This window comes from Echinococcus granulosus (genome assembly GCF_000524195.1).
Source record: "Echinococcus granulosus chromosome Unknown EG_S00024, whole genome shotgun sequence".
Classification (NCBI taxonomy): domain Eukaryota; kingdom Metazoa; phylum Platyhelminthes; class Cestoda; order Cyclophyllidea; family Taeniidae; genus Echinococcus; species Echinococcus granulosus.
The window spans coordinates 948997-967252 of NW_020170404.1; the positions used below are offsets into that span (position 1 = coordinate 948997).

At 44.8% G+C, this 18256-nt stretch overlaps 2 protein-coding genes across 2 annotated transcripts; both read left to right on the forward strand. All coding sequences in view use genetic code 11, as the record gives it.

Moving 5' to 3' along the window:
- Positions 1-6708: 6708 nt before the first annotated feature.
- Positions 6709-7986, forward strand: EGR_04129 (hypothetical protein; the record flags this gene model as incomplete). Its single annotated transcript, XM_024493378.1, has 2 exons — positions 6709-7015; positions 7895-7986. 2 exons carry the CDS (start codon positions 6709-6711, stop codon positions 7984-7986), a joined length of 399 nt encoding a protein of 132 aa, XP_024352292.1.
- Positions 7987-13323: 5337 nt separating this feature from the next.
- EGR_04130 (YY1-associated factor) lies at positions 13324-15583 on the forward strand (the record flags this gene model as incomplete). The annotated part of the gene is made up of 4 exons (XM_024493379.1): positions 13324-13331; positions 13647-13997; positions 14096-14276; positions 14915-15583. The coding sequence occupies 4 exons, from the start codon at positions 13324-13326 to the stop codon at positions 15581-15583; spliced, it is 1209 nt and encodes a 402-aa protein (XP_024352293.1).
- Positions 15584-18256: the final 2673 nt, after the last annotated feature.

An 18256-nucleotide genomic window follows, 5' to 3' on the forward strand; every position in this document is an offset into this window, starting at 1 on the left:
GAACGTCAAGACATGAGGTGGTTCAGCCACATTGACTATTTACTTGGAATTCAAGATGAGTGAAAATGCTGCAATTATACTGAAAACGTTTTTGTAGTTCGCCAGTCTCTAGGCAGAAACTTTGGCTACTGTTATTCGTGGGGATCTCTAACAGCCAATAATACCTACTTTCAGGGGGTAACTGAGCCCTGCACCCTCTTACTACCGTAGGTGATCTGACACCTGCAGGGCAAATCAAACCACTACCTGGCGATTCCTGCTTCGCCTCCGTTTTTGAGTTACGGCCACTGAGTGTGAGATTGAGTTGTGCAATTGCTGTTTTCTTTAAGTACCAAGATGACTGCGATAAGCACTGCTTCCCATTCGGGCTGTATTGTTGCCCAGATTCATAATTTGTCCGCGTCACGCATCTAAGATAGTGAGCCTAAGTTACCGCCTTAATGGTATGACTCCATGACTAACAAAGGAGCTAGGATAACGTTTATGCGTATTTCCCAACCATCTCAACACTAAAAGTGAGAGACCTGTACAGCGACCCAGCAAATATTGTCAAAGCAATCTTGAAATCACCATCTGTGGCAGCCTCGAAATCCCACTAGATGCGGTTTTGAGATTTCATCGTCACGAACACATTCATTCCGCCATCACGGTTATCTTAGACTACAAAGAGCAATTTGTGTCATTTACTTGCGGCTCTAATGGCAAGTTGCAATGGGATGCCGTTGGAAAAAAGACACGATGTTGCACGAACTACTTCCAAGGTATAGGTTTCAGGGTCAAGTGGAGCCAATGGATAGGCATAATCCGCTAACGATGTTGTTTCCCCTTGTACGATTGGGCACCGACACCAGGTCTATCATGCCTATTTACCAAAGGGTGCCACTGAGTCCTACCTTCGATTTGTAAGCGAATGTTATTTTGTAGATGTGCCCACTCTTAGGCAATTCAATCCCATCAGGAAAACCAAATTCTATTGTCAGATCAGAGAATGCTCTCATCTCCATACTTTTTTTCAAAAATTAGCCTAATTATACGTTGCCTCTTCCTTTTTGGATGAAATACCAGACAAAGTGTCCATAATTGGATGAATGTTGCAAGTGCAGATGTGCCTATCACTCGGCAAGCGGTTGAACAGTTCCACTGATCGCGTGCAGACGCACACGCCTTCAGCAGCCTCCACTGCCTGTACGCCATCTCGACTACTCGGACTGTTTGCCCAAACGAGTTCACTATGCGAGGGCATTAGGGCACAATTTGCAATCTAACTAACTTGGCATTGTGTGAGGGCTTCAGTCTGTCGTACTTCAAATTCCACTGACTCCAATCGTTCAGCACATATAGGCTTCTAGTCTCAGGGGTTACTCGGGAGTATAAAGTCACCGGATAGGAGAGATATAACTTAAACACATTGAACTGAATCCAACGGCAGGCACTAATGCCATTGGTATCGCATGTCTTCTCAGGGTGACGGAGAATTGATGTGTAACTTGTGTCCAGGGCTCTTGGATGGCTATTGAGGTACCGACTACTTTGTGGCGATTGTCGTGGAAGGGTGGTCAGAGAGATTGCTGATAAGTATAAAGAGGTGGGAGGATGTGTGACAGAACTACTTCTGATTCCAACCGACAAACCCCACTATGGGACAGTTGACACTCCTAGACGCCATGGCACTTAGTCAATTCCATGGCCAGGAGTGGTCGCTGTTTTAACCCGTCTGCAGTGCGTTAAACAGATAGGGTACACAACCAAAACAGAGAAGGGCAGAGCATCAGTGGCCTGAAGGGAGATGATGTGTCTTCGTGTACAATGTTTCTCTCTATTCCGTTTTGCTTTGTTTCCCTCTACTCTGCTAGACTCTTCTCGTTGCTGTGCTGTGTTGGACTGTGAGACGAGATGAAGTGATGTGGCTTGAAAAAGTTTTGCGAGGTCCGTATTACCTTGCCTACATCCTCAACCACACTGTCTAAGGAGAGCAGTGGGCACTCCTCCTCAATTGACTACGTCTACCTCGAATGGCATAGGTGAGCCGATCCTCGAGATAATGCAATACGAAGCTGAAACATGAGCGGGATTGAGCAATCTCACAATAACCGTCCCGGTTGAAAAGCTGTAGGCGGTTTCATTGGCCCTTATTTAGAGACCCTCCGAAGTGATAATGGAACGGATGACCTCACCGCATAACGCTAAAATGGCCACCATGCTCCTCCGCACAACACACGGCTTTAAGTAGTCCTCACTTGCTCTCCACCACTCAGCAGCCTCCCCTTCGGCCCGATTTTTCAACCGCCTCTATTCTCTTCCACTGCACTACACTCTGCTTATAACTCCTTTACGCATTCCGCCTAGCCTTCCTCCACCTTACCTCTGTGTTAAGGGCCACCAATCAATCGCATACACTTGCGCACACGCTACTTTTATCTTATCAGTAGGCAACTGTTGGTCCAGCCCAGTAAAGCTCGACTCTGCTTCTGCGGTCCAATCAACTGGAATCGCATCACCACACTTAAACCAGCACTTGGTTGAAAACCCTCCCACAATTATTGCACTTCTGCCATCCTTCCCACCTCCCCACTTCCCGTTGTTCACTCTCTCTCTCTTTATAACTGCAACCTCCTGGGCACCCTTGAGAGGCTCTTCTGTTCGGTGTTGTGCTGGACTGTGAGGAGACGCGGTGTCGCCTTTTTGGTCTCTAGCCCACGTGCCCTGCCTCACCCTCTATTTTCATCAGCGTTTTTACCGGCCTCTCGGCCAATTACAACGATATCCCACGTCACCTCGCCACGCATCCTCTTGCCTATTACGGCCCCTCACGACCACTGCCAGCCCTACAGCAGGTCTCGAGCCTGAAGACTCAGGTCGGACTCTTGGCCACCACACCTCCTATTGTCCCCCCAAATCTCCACTTTCCCATCTGTTTACTTCTATTTATGCTTTTTCAGCGTTCCTTTTTTAAGGGGAATAACCCCTTAAGTAAATATGCTGCTCTTAGAATATTTATTTTTTGAATTATGCGATTTTGGTTGCCTTTTCGCCGCCCATTACGTAATATGATGTGGGGGATTAACCAGAGAGGCGTAAACTTTTAAGATATCAGATCAGATGAAAGACATTCTTGATAATAAACTCAATGGATGAGTTCCCTTTGGCGACAGCGTTATTTGAAAACCGCGAAATTTGAAAAGTCATCCATCTTTGAGCTGCCCGGTGATGTTGCGTCAAACGCGGCGCCTAAAATTTCAAACAAGAAAGGGTGTAAGTGAATGGAACTTTTCACCTCATCATGAAACAAAGACACATAAGCATTCACGGGACTCTTAAATCCACTCAGTAAATTCCATCGCGATGCAGAACGGTGGTTTAAGCTTTCTTGAATCTCCTAATTCAAAATTACACATTCAACCCAGTGCCGCGGCTATTCCAGCTTCCTACTCAGCCATATGCGAAATAAAGTTAAGGCTTCAAGAAATGCCTTCTCACCACACGAATTTGTTTGAGGCAGCACTGGCTGCGTTACTAATTTATTCTGTTTGAGGCTCTGCAACTGACTGAGGCTTGGAGCCGCGGGTTTTGTGGGGCTCGCCGCGGCAATCTTAAAGTCGATGTCGAGATTGAAGGCGCCCAAACCGCTCCACGTTTTGCCGACGTTGGAAGGGGCGCTCGGTACTCTGCCGCTTATCTGATGCTCAGGGGTGGAATTCACAACAGTAGATGACGGCTTTTGGGGTTGTAACTGCAACGAGAAAGGTCAAAATTCAAGCCGATATGCAAGTCTAACAACCGTAAGCAGGAATCACTAATGTGGTGCTTAAAATTTGGCAAGAAGCACTTATAAATGCCCTGATTAGATAACAGTGAAAGGAGAACCCATATTTGCATTAAGACCGTTACTCAGGTTAACTTTGAGGTTTTGGTGATGTAAAGGTTAAATTGTCATGCGGCCTAGTCAGGAAGAACCACAATTTTTTCGATAGAACGAGGTCCATGTAGTGATGTCTCCGCTACAGTGTGTGCGAATGGCTCAGCGCGAATTGATGATGACTGTTGATGAAGTGGAGATAAGGGAAAAAGAGGAGAGGAAGAAGGCTGAGTGACACGTTCCAGGCATCGCAGATCTGGGCCACCACCGACACCAACCCACGCCTGCGCGTGGAGGGTGGAAGGGGGGTGGGGCGAGAAAAGTGCACGACAGCCACCGATGTGGGGGAGAGATCGATCGAAGGTAGGCGATACCCGCACACGCACACACACTCACGCACGCAGGCAAATAAACCCCAGCGTCAATGCGTGTGTGTGTGTGTATGTACACGTATCTTTAATTGACAGTACTACATTGGCACAGCACAATAGCGCCTGCATTTACTGCAAGCCCGCGAGTAGACGGATTTGACTGCCTTGATACGCGCAGGCACCCACTCCCCTGCATACATGCCTAAAGTAAGACGGCGTCATTTGAACTTTGACTGATAAAGAGAAGCATTTATGCCTTGTAGAGGCTATTGGAACCAATAAGAGGATTTGAAACACCCTTGTGGCGAAAAACGGGGCGCACTGGGGTTGTGCAATGAAGGTGAAGCCTGCTGAGTAGACACTAAAGACAATTGTGTGTGTGTGTGACCTCGCGACTAGCTGACACGTGCTTGTTATCAGTGTGTGATAACTGGTTGCACCGATTCGGCGATTTGGTTGCTTCAAGTCGGTTGAATTTGTAACGTGCAAAGTGAATGGTAGTTGTGCTTGGTAATGGCGGCACAGTGGCGTTTTTTCCATCTTTAAACAGCAAATTTCGATTTTGCCTTGGTAGAGAATCTACTGAAGAGTGTCTGCACGAGACATCGAGATTGACTCAAATAAAAGGGCGTTGATAGGCGGGAGTGTTATGACAGGTGCCTTGACAAACGCCAGTATCTTGTCAGCGTACTAGATGCCTGCGAAAGTGGGTTCACCACTTCCAAAACAAGTGCCAGTCGTTGCGTGACAGACCAGTCGTCGAACCAATAGCAAAAGCAGGAGTTCACGAATGCAACGGATAGTAAGGCACGGTTTGCAATCTGCCTAGCTTAGCAACTTAGTGTGTAGGCTTTGGTCTATCACTTTTGGAATCCTAACGACTATGGAATTCCAGCACATATCGACAACGAGCTCCACACTCTACAAGAGGAAGACATTTTTCCACTGCGATTAAACAACGCAGGATCTTCAGTTCATATGATTTCAGCTATCGTCTTAACACTGTGGCACTTTTTTCCAACCCCACAGACTTCCGGTCCTTCTACAGAGCGACAACAAATCCTCAGGGATGACTGAGAAGGCTACATTGATAGCAGTGGTAAAAAAGGTGGAGATCCTGAAATTCTATGACTGTAAACCAAATCCATACATCGGATGTTATAGATGGTGGAATCTTGAGATCTCATACCAGAAGGGCTATTGAAGCCATTTTCGCAACCACCCCAGTACCATGCTTGACAATGCGGGAAATAATGCCTGAAGCTATACGGATTCAAACGTCCGTCATGGAGCCGCTCAGGACACTTGCAGGAAGGTGCCCTTGTGTCGAAGAAATTAGCCTTCTTTACACCACAAAAGGCCGAGAATAACTCAGCTAGGTAGCTGGAAAAAAAACTAAATTTGAGGCGAACCGGCAACGAGGAATGAACAGAGAACGTAAACGCTGCTACTGACAGCTATCAGCACATGAAATGTCAAACGGTATCCCACTTTGAGGAGTACAAAGTCAACGGATCGCAGAGACCCAACTCAACCGGGTTAACAGAATCCAACGACAGGCCTCAATGCCATTGGAATCACATGTCTTCTCATATTGATGGTAAATTGATGAGCATCTTCAGTTCTGAGCTCGTGGATAAGTTCTAAGGTACCGACTACTTTGCAATGATCTACGTGGAAGAGTGACTACAGAGATTGCCGAGGAGTTTTAAAACTAGAAGGATAAGTAACAGGCATACTCTTGATTGCATTCTAACTATGAGAGTTCTTCAGACAGACACTATCCTAAGCGTCGTGGCACCTAGTTGTGCCGAAGGTCTCACAATCCCTTTTGCAATAATACTCCCACGAGCTACGTAACAGGTAAAACTAAAATCTTGCCACAAAATAATCTGCACGCATGTGATGAAGCGGACGATGGTGGGACTATGGAGCAAGTGGATGCACTTATCAAATGTTTTGGCTTACTGGGACTGTTGAGGGAGTAAGCGCTGTTGTCATGGCAGTATGTGCGAAGGTAGAAGGGGGAGGAGGTGACGTGAATTCGTCGAATAGGGGGTCCACAGATTGTTTGGTCGACTGGGAGCTGGTGGTGGTGATGGTGACAGTTTTGGCCGGTGTCTCGGAGACAGGGGCAGCTTGGAAACTTGAAAAATCACCAAAATCCGCGTCCACCGGGGCACCAGCTGTCGGGGTTGTCTGCGCGGCCACGGGCGGATTCACAGCAGTGAAGTTCGCGAACAGGCTAAGATAGGTGTCATTTAGTTCAGCTTCCGATTTAACTAACCGAGCTAGCTTCCCATCGATGGCATCATTCACACGGGGGAGTATACTTCTTAATCATAGCAACCTCAGTAACAAATCGCCGCATTAACAATGAGCCAATTTAATTCTTGCTGTCTTTTCACCCATGATTGCTTGTTAAAACTTTCAAGCTGGTCATACCCATCCTGCATCTCGAATGAGCTGAGGAATTCATGGATGCAATGGAAAGTGATCACCACTGTTATGTGGAGATGGCAATTTATTCGAACAAAAGCGTGTCCATTTCGATTCATAACTATCACTGCAGTGCGTCGCTCTGTTTGTCTAGGAAATTTTTCAAGTTTTGTATTAGTAAACCACAGCAGACATCTAGGGAAAAACTGTTTTGGAACTAGCATTCGATTGAATACGGCGCCACGATTTTGGGCACAAAGACAACAGTCTCGAATAACAATCCTAGCTTTGGAGCCAGTAATTTATTCTACGAAGAAACGATGCTGCTTTGTGTTAACTCAGCGCCAAGGTAATTAGTATTTTTGGCAGGATCATCACACGTGTATGTACAGTCATGAACATTTACTGCTGCAATCGCCACCGCGATGGCCCCATCAATCCACACTTTTGATAAAGATGAATAAGCAGGTGATAAAAACAAGTACGCAGACTTGGCAAAAGTCTGGTGAAGGTCAAGACATTGCACGATTTTGTTGCAGCCTACAGAGATCTAACTATCTACTGGATGATCTACTGTTATTACGGAGGTCTTACTTGCTATCAATACTTGATATTAATTTCAACAAGGTGTCATGCTTTGAGTGGAGTGAAGAAATGCATCAAATCGACAAACCGGTGAACTCACTCCATAGCAGTAGTCGCAGCATTCTGTGGCAGTTTAGCTTGATGCTTGTCTAACTCAGCGAAAAAGTCGCTGTTATCATCGTTCTGTCTATTCCTTGGTGGCGACGCCAGCATTTCCGTCGAGGGAGGTCTAGGAAGTCTCGTCGGAGGCTACAAGAAAAAAAAGAGAGCTTCAATCATAAAGAACGATTTGCCCAGAGTAACTAGGTCCAACTTTCACAAGGGTCCTTTACGGACCAACATGGCAAGATTATGCGGACCCTCGGAGGGCAGGTAATGGGTCAGTTTAATGAGGGTGCTTATTACCTCATGTGATAGCGATGCTTCCCATTGTTGCATCTTGATTTGATCTTCATCTATCACGTTCAAGTCCTACTTTTGCATGGTAAAAACACTCTTTGCTCTGGCAGTTGTTCGCCACTATGACCACATTTTTTACTTCAATGGATGACAATTAATATTCCATTTGTGAAGAGCGCTTACATCTACATACAGGAGAACAAAATGACCACCTAGAAGAACCCTTGTTCTAACAATTTCTCAGCTATCAATGAACATGCAGATATAAGTCCCAAAGAAAGATTTGGATTACCTTACATGGTTAGATTGAAAATTCCTTCTAGAGATCCGCTTTAATGGAATAAAATGACGAACCGTAACATTGGAACCAGTCGGAGGCAAATCAAAGTCTATCAGGGCAGCAGGAGTCGCTGTTGGCAGCGATTTTTGACTGGTTTGGGTGGTTGGTGAGAGTTTGGAGGTATCAGAGGTCCGCCGATAAGAGTTGTACTCCTCCTCTTCCGGTTGATCAACTGTGGCACCAGGAAAGCTGAAGACCTCCTCTGATACCTTATGCGGGTCCTCCTCGTACCTACGAGGTGAGTGAAAGAGAGGTTTCTAGTGCAAGGAAGCAACAACGCCTTCCCCAAGCAAGTGACAATCAATCAAGGTGTTTCGATTCACAAAGCAGGAAGCACGAATTGAATCTTACAAAACTGCTGCGAACACCTACTGTGCCAGAGTCGCAAAACCCTGTTCACACCCACCAGTCCTTGTTTGAGGTCGAGAAAGTATGCACTAATCCGCACAACAGGAATGGCAAACGGGAGTTGGTGAGATTCTCCAAATTTTCACGTGTCTTAAAAACGCACTCGACGGAACGTCGAGTTCTACCATTACAGTTGCCCTCGTAATCAGGCATAATGTAGGTGCGCCTCAGACATTAGTGGTCACCTAGCAACCATACGCAAACACAGAATGCGTGAAATAGGGAACGATAGCGATAACTCGTATTAAAATGTTAGTTGATGAGTGGGGAGAGTCCAATATATTCAAAAGTAACTAATATGCACTTGAGGAAAGCAATTTCAGGGGTTTGAGTGTAAGCCTTACGGTAAAGAAAGTAAGGGGCGGAGCAATAGAAATGTGAAAGATGCATTGGTTGTTGGTAAAGGATATAAATTGCCAGATATATTTTAGATTTTCCATAAATCCATTTGCTAGACACATAAAATAAGCCAAAAAACGGTTTTAAAGTACTCAAGGCCGGTTCAATTCGAACTTGGCATCGTGCCCTTGTCACAACCAACATGCAAACTTCAAATCAAACGCAGACGTTGACGAGGGCATGTTGCTGTTTATGTCACGTTATTCTCAAACCACGGTGATTTCGACATCACATCCACCTCAGATGTCGTGGGACCCTTTGTATTTACAAACCAGCTGTGTGGAGGATGGTTGTTCCACTCCGAATCAAATAAAGGTCGAGTAACGTCGGCAAATCTCTGAGATCCATTAAGAATGAAAATAGGGCTTCAGAACCAACCACCGGACACCTAGTGCACGACAATTGAATGTTCGACAAAATCCGACTCACCGTTCAAACACCCGACATTCCGCTTTGTGTAATCTCACGAGTTAAATTAAAACACGCCACGAGCATACTCCACCAAAGCGGAGGGAAATGCGGTCCATTTTTAGGTGGCAATACCCGTGTATGGCACACCATACAGTACATACACAACGCAGTGTTCGGGTAGGTAAGCACTCAAAAATAAGAAAACACACGCAGACACAAATACACGGTAAACACACAAAGTTCAAAGTGCACAAGGACTATGCCTGTGTTCAATGTGAAGATGCCACGAGTTGAAACGGGCAACAGTGTGACCTCACCGACGAAGTTGTATCACGCAAGGCCACACATAAACATACACACACAAAGATGGTAAACGGAATGGTGGCTCCAAACCTAAGAGCACTGACCAAATACTGAAGGTCAATAGCTGTGGAGACGCCCAACCACCCCTTCTAGTGGACAAGCGGTTGTACGTGGCAAAATCAGTACTACCACATTTATCAGCAGCTAAAAACGGTGAATTAAATCACATTTTTGGTATTGAGTCAGTGTGTTGGTGTAGTGCCAAGTTGAGAAATAGGTATGCACACAAAGGCAAGCGATAGCCGGTTGTTTTTATTTCAGTAAAACGACACAGTGTGTGCATGTGTGTGTGACATTACCGCTGTGGGAGTCGAAAGCGATGTGCCAAAAAAGAAACTCACATTCGAGTGGAGGAATGGGGAGAGCGAGGCAACAAGGCAGATTCATCGGAAAAACTAAGAGTGGGCGAAAGGAACCATAATACCACACCAGGGGATATTTCAAATGTGTCAAAAGCTTGTTTGGGGCATGGAAGAGAGAGCCACGTGCAAAAAGAAACTGGTAATAGTGGACTAGAAACACAAAAATAGAGGACATAAAGCACAAGACCGGTGCCTAAGTAACGCCCGATACTATTGTTCCCTAAGATTCAACGACTGCACCATGAGAGCGGCAATGTGTACACAATTCGTCGCAAATAGAGTGACCAAAATACTGAGGAATTGAAGCAGTGGTTATCTATCCATAATGCAAACACTAGCTTACTTAAACAAGCACTTTCACGTCAATAAACTGGATAAAATAGCTCTACACTGAAATCTCAAAGGCTTCTATACCTCCTTACTGCAACGTAAGAGCAAAGAAGCCTAGTGCGATCGTTTGAACAAGTTTAGACACACCAGTGATATCGAAATGCTTGGTTTTGCCACAGTAGTCTGTGCAGTATGCACAAACGAGGTGAAAAGAAGTTAGTAGTGCAGTAAGAACTAAATTTGCAGAAGACAGGAGCGTTTACTTAATTGGGAAGCGAAAACACACCTCAACCGCTCATTTGCATCAGGTAGTGTGGAAAAACCAAATCAATGTGCATGCATACGTGCTGCATCCTCCTCGTTATGCACCTATACGCACCAATGCTTATCAAGCTACGGCGATTAAGTGATGCTACAGTGTGCAAGTAAACACGCAGAGTACTCTGTCACCACGGGTCACTTTTAACGCGTTTTAGGCTGTATATACAAGACTCAGGCACTCAAAAAACGAATCGCCTGATTCCACCTATCATGATTTGAATTTGAACAGATTCGGGACTGCACGAAAGGATCTTTCGTGATCTGACTCACTAAACACAGGCAGGTAAAGTGAGATGCAGAAACCAACGACTATTGTAAAAAAAAACTACCGTCACCAATACCGCCGGTAAAGCGAGATTCTACCAAAGGCTGATGATAGGTTGAAACCAGACAACACTGGAAGCGCTTACACTGAAGGTGGTGGAACTCTCGGCTTGCCAAGCAGATCATTCGTGACGACTTTAGCAGCTCTTAGCATATCGGAGAATTTGTCAGCGACATCATCAACGATGGTGCGTTCATGAGCCAACTTCCAGGAATCAAAACTGCCCAGGCGGCTGGAAGAGAACCTGGTGCGCCTCTCATTGCTTCCCTTTCTCTCGCGCCACGGCATCTCAGCCTGTGGCGCACTGAGAGAAGGATAGCGATGGGAGTCACTATAATTCCAATCACCAGCACTGTTGCCATCATCAAACCTTTCAGTAGAGGGTTAGAGTGCGTCACGATAGCAGACCACGCATTTACGCAACGTAAATATAAAAGTTAAGCAGCACGTGGTTAGAGGATGAAGAGTAGGAGAGAATGGAGGGAAAGGAGGCAGGAAAAAGACAATACTTGTGTGATTTGTAGAAAAGTAAACAGAAATACAGAACATAATGTAAGTTAAGGCAACTTACATTCCATAGTCGCCAGAGAAATTAGATCCCATGACATGGCTATTTCCAATACCCGCATAGTCCTTCCGGGCGGTAAGGGCTTTCTGCCGCTCGGCTTGAAGAAATTCCGCATCTTGGAGGAGTTCCACAACTTCGTGAGCTTTGATTCGTACTAGGCGGAAGTGTTACTAAGTTTGTGGAAGTCATACCAGAGGAACCTTGATCACGACCTCGCTCATCAACGCATTGGTAGTTCTCCAGAGAACGGAGGTTGTAGATGTTGTCAAGGGCGATATCACAAACGCGCTCAGATCCACTTCTCAATAGATGTGCAAGAACCACTAGCCCCTAAAGTTTATTAAAAAGCACTATACATCAATTTCACCAATACCATGATGCGAGTGACCAAAAATAAACCAGAGCAACTATATTATGAAAGAATGAAGAAATATCCTACTACTTGGGACAAAATAACCCCAAATATATTGCACAAATTATCACAGATCAGGTGAACATTTTATTTGATGTAAAAATAGCCTGAAATTAATTGAGTAAAGAAAATAAGAGTACCTTGTATATACGGCGCCAATTGGTAGAATTTTCGGGAAAAATTCGGCTCAATAGCATAGTCATAATTTCCAGAAGCCCTTCGGTGTCGTGCGTTTCTCGTGCAAGGTCATTCAAAATCTTTCCATGTGGTCCCCAAGGTTCATCGTTTGTTGCCTCACGAACTTTATTCTCGAGTTCCGTGTAGTTCATAACGGCAGAAGTTCTGAAGCAAAGTATTAAAAGAAGGATATACTCACATTTTATCAACCCATACTTTCCCCTTCTCCAAATACTCGCGAAACATGTCGAGGGCGCTGTAACGAGCTATCCGATAAGGTCACGAAACGAGCTTATTTCGTTAAAGTAGGCGCTAACCTAGCAGATACTATTTTGGATAAGTGAACAACTCCGATGGTATATCCGACCCTGAATTCTTCAAATTTTCTGGCAAAATGTAGAGCAAATTCAGTGCTTTAACCTCTTTTGCCCACCGCGGGCTTCAAAGAGGAAATAAAGGGGAGTAAGTATAGAACAGCTTAATTTAAAACAGTAGGTGCAACACTAATTTGAAAAAAATGTCGCATAAAGATTAGTTTGCTATTGCTGCAGAAAACGTGGTTTTCATAATACTCAAAGCGCTTGCTTAGGCAGACACACGAATTGCATTTACTTACCTTATTTGCATGCATTTTAATTTTTGATTTATTAAATTTTGCTTAAGCAGCTTTTTTGCGCTTTTACAGAAAAAAAGGATAATGTTAAAGGCACAAGAGCTTGTGTTTGCATAAGTTGCCACGGGGGGCGGGATTCGTAGATTCCCCTTTCTCCGGAGAACAAACCTTATGCTTTCTACCTAGGAATGGATTCACGTCACACTGAGTCGTTAAGGTGTTTACTTTTATTTTGTTTGTCCATCTTTTGGGAGTGATTGTGGCTCAGAAACAATGTGTTTTTCGAGGCTGATATTGCCAATACAAAATTAAAACCTGCCTCACTATTTGCGTATATGCTTTAATTATTTAGGCGGTTACAACAGCTGATGTCTGAATTGGGGTCTTTTTTTTGCAATCTCCTTTTCTTAAGGTTGGTGGGGAAAGGAAGGTCAGAGGCTTCATTTTTTTTGCCTCCTCTTGTTCTGTGCTACTTCTGGCTTAGACTATTGAAAAGGTTTGGAAAGAACCGCATTCCGTTTGATATTTATAGTAGGGGGTGATTTCGATGATAGTTTGCTTCGTTAGTCACCATTTTGCTTGAAATATTCCCCATTTAAGGACAAAATAAACATTTATTTCAACTTCACTGCTTCATTATCACAATGGCTATGTTAGTTTGTTGTTATACGATAAGCACTATTCGTCCTTCTGTTTTTTAGGCTATCGCTTTGAATTTGTACCACTTTACTGTTTTAATTAACTTCATTCTGATTTTCGCTATTCGGACCTTGCTTAATTAAGTGGAATGATGGTGTAGGCTCTCATTTCATCTTGTCATTTAATTTCTCTCTGGCCTTTCTGTAAAGGTAGAGAAATAGGATTTGAATGTGTGTTGGCATTATGAGTAAGCTCGCAGACCTTTGGTTTTAAGCTCATAATCTAGGCATGCTGGCTCGTACTTTATGCTTCCTTTTTATTCTTCCAGAAAACGAAAACATCGACTATCCTCCACGTTGGCAACTGGCGGAGAGGAAGAATTTTGGGACTGCACGGTGTGCACTTACAAGAACTCTGCTGAGGCTTTTCGTTGTGAAATGTGCCAGACTCGCAAAGGCACTTCGACCCGCAAACCAAAGTTGAATAGACAGATTGTGGAGGAGCAAAATCTCATTGCCCGGACCATCATCAAGGAACGCCTAGAAGAGAGTGGTGCAAAAACCGCCGGCACGGAATCCACCACGCATCACCGTCGAAAGTACCATCGACATCTAAATTCTAATAGCAGCGCATCGGCCTCTGCCTCAGCGTTAAAACGTGTTGCATTATTGCGCCCCGGGTAAGGCAGTTTTTCGATAACTGTGATATATTTTTATATCGGACCCTATGTGCCACGTGGTGGAATGTCAAATACTTTGCAATGGCTTGTGATTACAGATCTCTTCGCAATGTCGATCGTTCATGTCCGCAGCACTTTGAGGTATTCGCAAATGGATTCAGCGTGGTTATCACGGAGTATTATCCCAAAGTATCCTCCCCTGCTACAACCCCGGGTGGTAGCAAACAGGTGTCTTCATTGTCCAACAGCCCCGTTCTTTCTACTCCTGCGTTGTTTGCAGTACGTTCTTACTTTATCCCCTTCTTAGAAGTAGGGTTTTGCCTTTGATACTTCACCGGACTCTAATTTCTGAGATGACAAATAAGTGGATCTTAAGTGGCTTATTTGTAAAGTTCTGTTTATATATAAAATACAGATTATCCTAAATTTTACGGGTGAAATCGGCCGGAAGATGCTTTATCAATTCCAATTTAAATATGCGTTGTGTAATTGGAGTCATCGGTCGGCTGCTTGATCATAAATCCTATGCTTGGTAGCGTTTCAGTCTAACTTTAATCACTTATTAAAGTTCAATGTTCTTTATGCCTGAATATTTTTTAGCTGTTTAAGAATTTTCCATATGATATGATTTCCTCTTTAAAATCGTGTTGTCATTTGGAAGGAAAACCCCATGGCTGGTAATCACTCTTGATTCAACATTTGAAATGGAATCCCCAGCTTTATTGATCCTAAAAGAATTTTTGCCTCTAAGTTACACCTCTGTATATGCGCAGGAATTGGGGCTGGAAGGGTAGACAGTATTGTCAGAACCGTCTGCGGTCAGCATCCTGATTTGGTATATAGTTAAAAGTATCAGTATCCACACTTCCTATTTTGATTGGCAAAAGGGTTGACCTTTTCCATTTGCCTCTTTCAAGGGTTCTGCAACCATTCCACTAGGAACGGGTGCAACAAAAGTAGAAAACACTTCCAATTCCGAACCTCCAACTACCAACCATCTCCCATCGTCGCCATCCTCTGCAGGTGTTACTAGTGGTGACCATCCCACCTCAACTCCATTGGACGATCCAATTGCTATAACCAAGGAGGAGGAAGGGGAAGAAGAAGGGAAGGCAAAAGTCCACTTGGGCTTTAAAGAGCCCCACCCTGCTGAAGAGGATCTTGACGACACAAGCCGCACATCTCCCTCAGTCGCACCGAAATCTGAGGCGACTGAAACTCCGGTGGAGAGTTTGTTCAACGCAATGACCGTGTCTGGTCGAAGGAAGCGACGCAAACGTCGGCTGCAGAGTGATACCTCCATCAATAAATCGTCCCGATCTCTGCGTAGCAGTGCTGGCTCCTCCGCCGTGGCATCGCGCAGCAGACGGGTCAGTCGGATAGCTCGCGCTTCTCTCTACCGTGTCGCAAGCGCCCCTCGTTCCTACAAGCGTCGAAAGATCGCCACGCCATCCACTGCTGCTTCCGTGGAGCCTACTTCCTCTTTGGACCTGACCTCTCCCATGAACGTGGAGTCTACCGCCCCCATGACTGACAGTTGCGGTGCAGTGGCACTGGAGATGTCTGCAGCCAGTGCGTCTACCTAGACACGCATCTCCTCTCCCTCCTCTTTCCATGTATATATGTTATGTAGGCGGTTCATCTCTCCCTCCCAGATCTCCCGTTCCTACCACACCTTTTATGTGTACAGTTGTCAGTGGGTTCGTGCCTTCTCCACTCTCCTCTACCTATCTCCATATGTATGTCTGTTCGCTATATTGGGGAAATGGTTGTTTGGATAAATAAACTCGCTGTGTGAGCGTACTATGTGCTACTTCTCCTGTTGTCTGCTTGAGGACCATCTTTTGACCAATGCTTTTAATGCTTAGCTGCTCTTCTTGGTATTTCAATATGACAGGCTACTGCAGATGATACGAATTGTAGATAACAGGAAGGTTCAGGTGGTGGGATTTCTGGCGAAACGATAATGCTACTAGCTGTGCCTTTGATTTCCTCCTTGGTTGTCCTGCTCAGATTCTGTTCTCGATGTGTGTCACTGTGGTGCAAGATAGGATGTTATGACTTCAAAAGTGGATGCCTGCTAGTATTAGAAGGTTGACTACTCCCGTGCTGGCGCTTTATAGGGTACTGCTATAGGTTAAGGCCGTGCTCCCTGAAAAGCATGTCCTTAGGAGTTTATCGTTGGAGATTTTTGAGAGATCCACAAAAACATGTAGTCCGGGTGCTGAAACAGTAATTCATTTTGTTTGCAGGGGAGCCATCAAATTGGTGAATTTTTTCATCCAGACCTACAGGTACGTTTTCTGCACCACTTCTAGCGTCCCTTTTCCATCTACTCATCCACATAGCGTTCATATGTGCCTTCCACAATAGGTTTCTGTGCTTGATGTCGACTGTACGGGGCGTTTCGCTTTTTTAGCTGGGTACGTGATCTACCTCTTTGTGTCTTCCAATTTTGACCATGGCTAGGGGTCTGTGAATGGAATCTTCTTGCCAAATAATGATTGCTTTATCAAGCTTGATTCTGAATTACACCTATCCTGCTTCTCACTTTTAGCTCCAAAGGGTTAGCCGTCATTGATCTTGAATCTCCCTACGACAAGGCCTATTTTGAAAAGATTGATGCACTCGAACCGTCAATTCTACAGTGCCATCCCAATGATGGATCCCAGTTCGCTCTGGCTGTAAGTTTTTCATACCCATTTACGAGCGATATGGTAGTAATTGGCGTCCACTAACGCTCGTCCACTATCAACCTTTGAAATTGACACGTCGGAAATGCTACGATTGGTAAAACAACCATTTTGGAAGATTCCCGCATGTTGCTTGCAGGCTCTCTCCTTCTTTATCACTTATTAAACGCCCCTGCTTTATATCATTGCATAAATCCTCTCGTGACCCTTTCATCAGATATTAACTGTATGATCGTGATGCTCATTTTGAAAGAATTTAATTTCAGCGAAAAAACATATGCGAGGTGTACTCCTGGTCGTCCACTGAAAGCAGACTGACCCTGGTGACACTACTTCAGGGCTTCATCCGACCAATCAACGCTGTGGATTGGTGCCCTATGCAACCTAATATTTTGGCCACAGCCTCCAATGAACAGTTTCGTTCAATCACCGTGTGGGATCTGAGGGACCCAGTCAAACTGGTGAAGAATATTGAACTGTTCTGTAGGTTTCTAGTTCTATTATCCTCATCCTTGCTGCACCCACTTTTGTCCCCCGTTGAGGTGGATTCTCCCGACCTTACAGCTTCCACAAGTCTGCTCCGTTGGGATCCGTTCCGAGAGCACAGCTTTGCCAGTGGGGGCGACTTCATGGTCCAATTTTGGGATCTTCGAGTACGTCTCTTTTCAACCCATTTTTGCCCGATCTCTTCCGTGTATTTGTTTTGCCATTGGAATAAAATGTCCTGCTTCGTATCAAAACTTCGTTTCGGTCGACATTGTCGCATCCGGAAGCAGTGTATCACACAATGCATTGTTTGGAAATGTATTCTAAGGGTAATCCTTCTCATACCACTAAAAAACACCAACTTTCACAGGATCAGATGTCTGCAGATTGTATTTGAAGTGCCTTTCCTGTCCGGCTAATGGTTGAATACATCCATATTTGAAGCAAGTATCTGCTTGCCTTTGCATGTTAGTCTAACACACCCGAGCGCCACCTCTCAATGCAGTCGTCGCGGGTTCTTTCAATGGCTTGGTCGCCCATTCGCACTGGTGAGTTCGTCCTCTCCACTAAGGACGGCAGCCTACGTGTCTGGCATCTCAACAACTTCGACGACCCTCTGCTTGTCGGCAATTACAAGAAGATCCCAATGTTTCAGCTACGCTACACGGTAAGATGTCCCACGGTTACACTGAACCTCATCCAGCATTTGTGTAAACTGACTTACACCATACGTATCATATTCCTGTTCCTTGTACAGGGAACTTTAAAATCAAATTGGTAATTTATAAGACCAAATAATGGATCTCAAGGAGTGAAAACTGCATTTATGCTGTGTTTATAAGCTCATCTCGGGATCCACCCAATACCCGGTATTTTTGGATGCGAAAAGATTTGTCAGTAAGACTGAACCGCCTTGTACCAGTCTGATTCACTTTTTCATCGGTGTTAAAATGCTGACCTCTGAGACACTCTTTTACAGATGTCAGTAAGTTTGACCACATGTGATGCTGTAATTTAGAAAATCCCCCTTCTTCGTATCAAAAGGCTTCTCAACTCTTCACCATTGACCCGAGGTGAAAA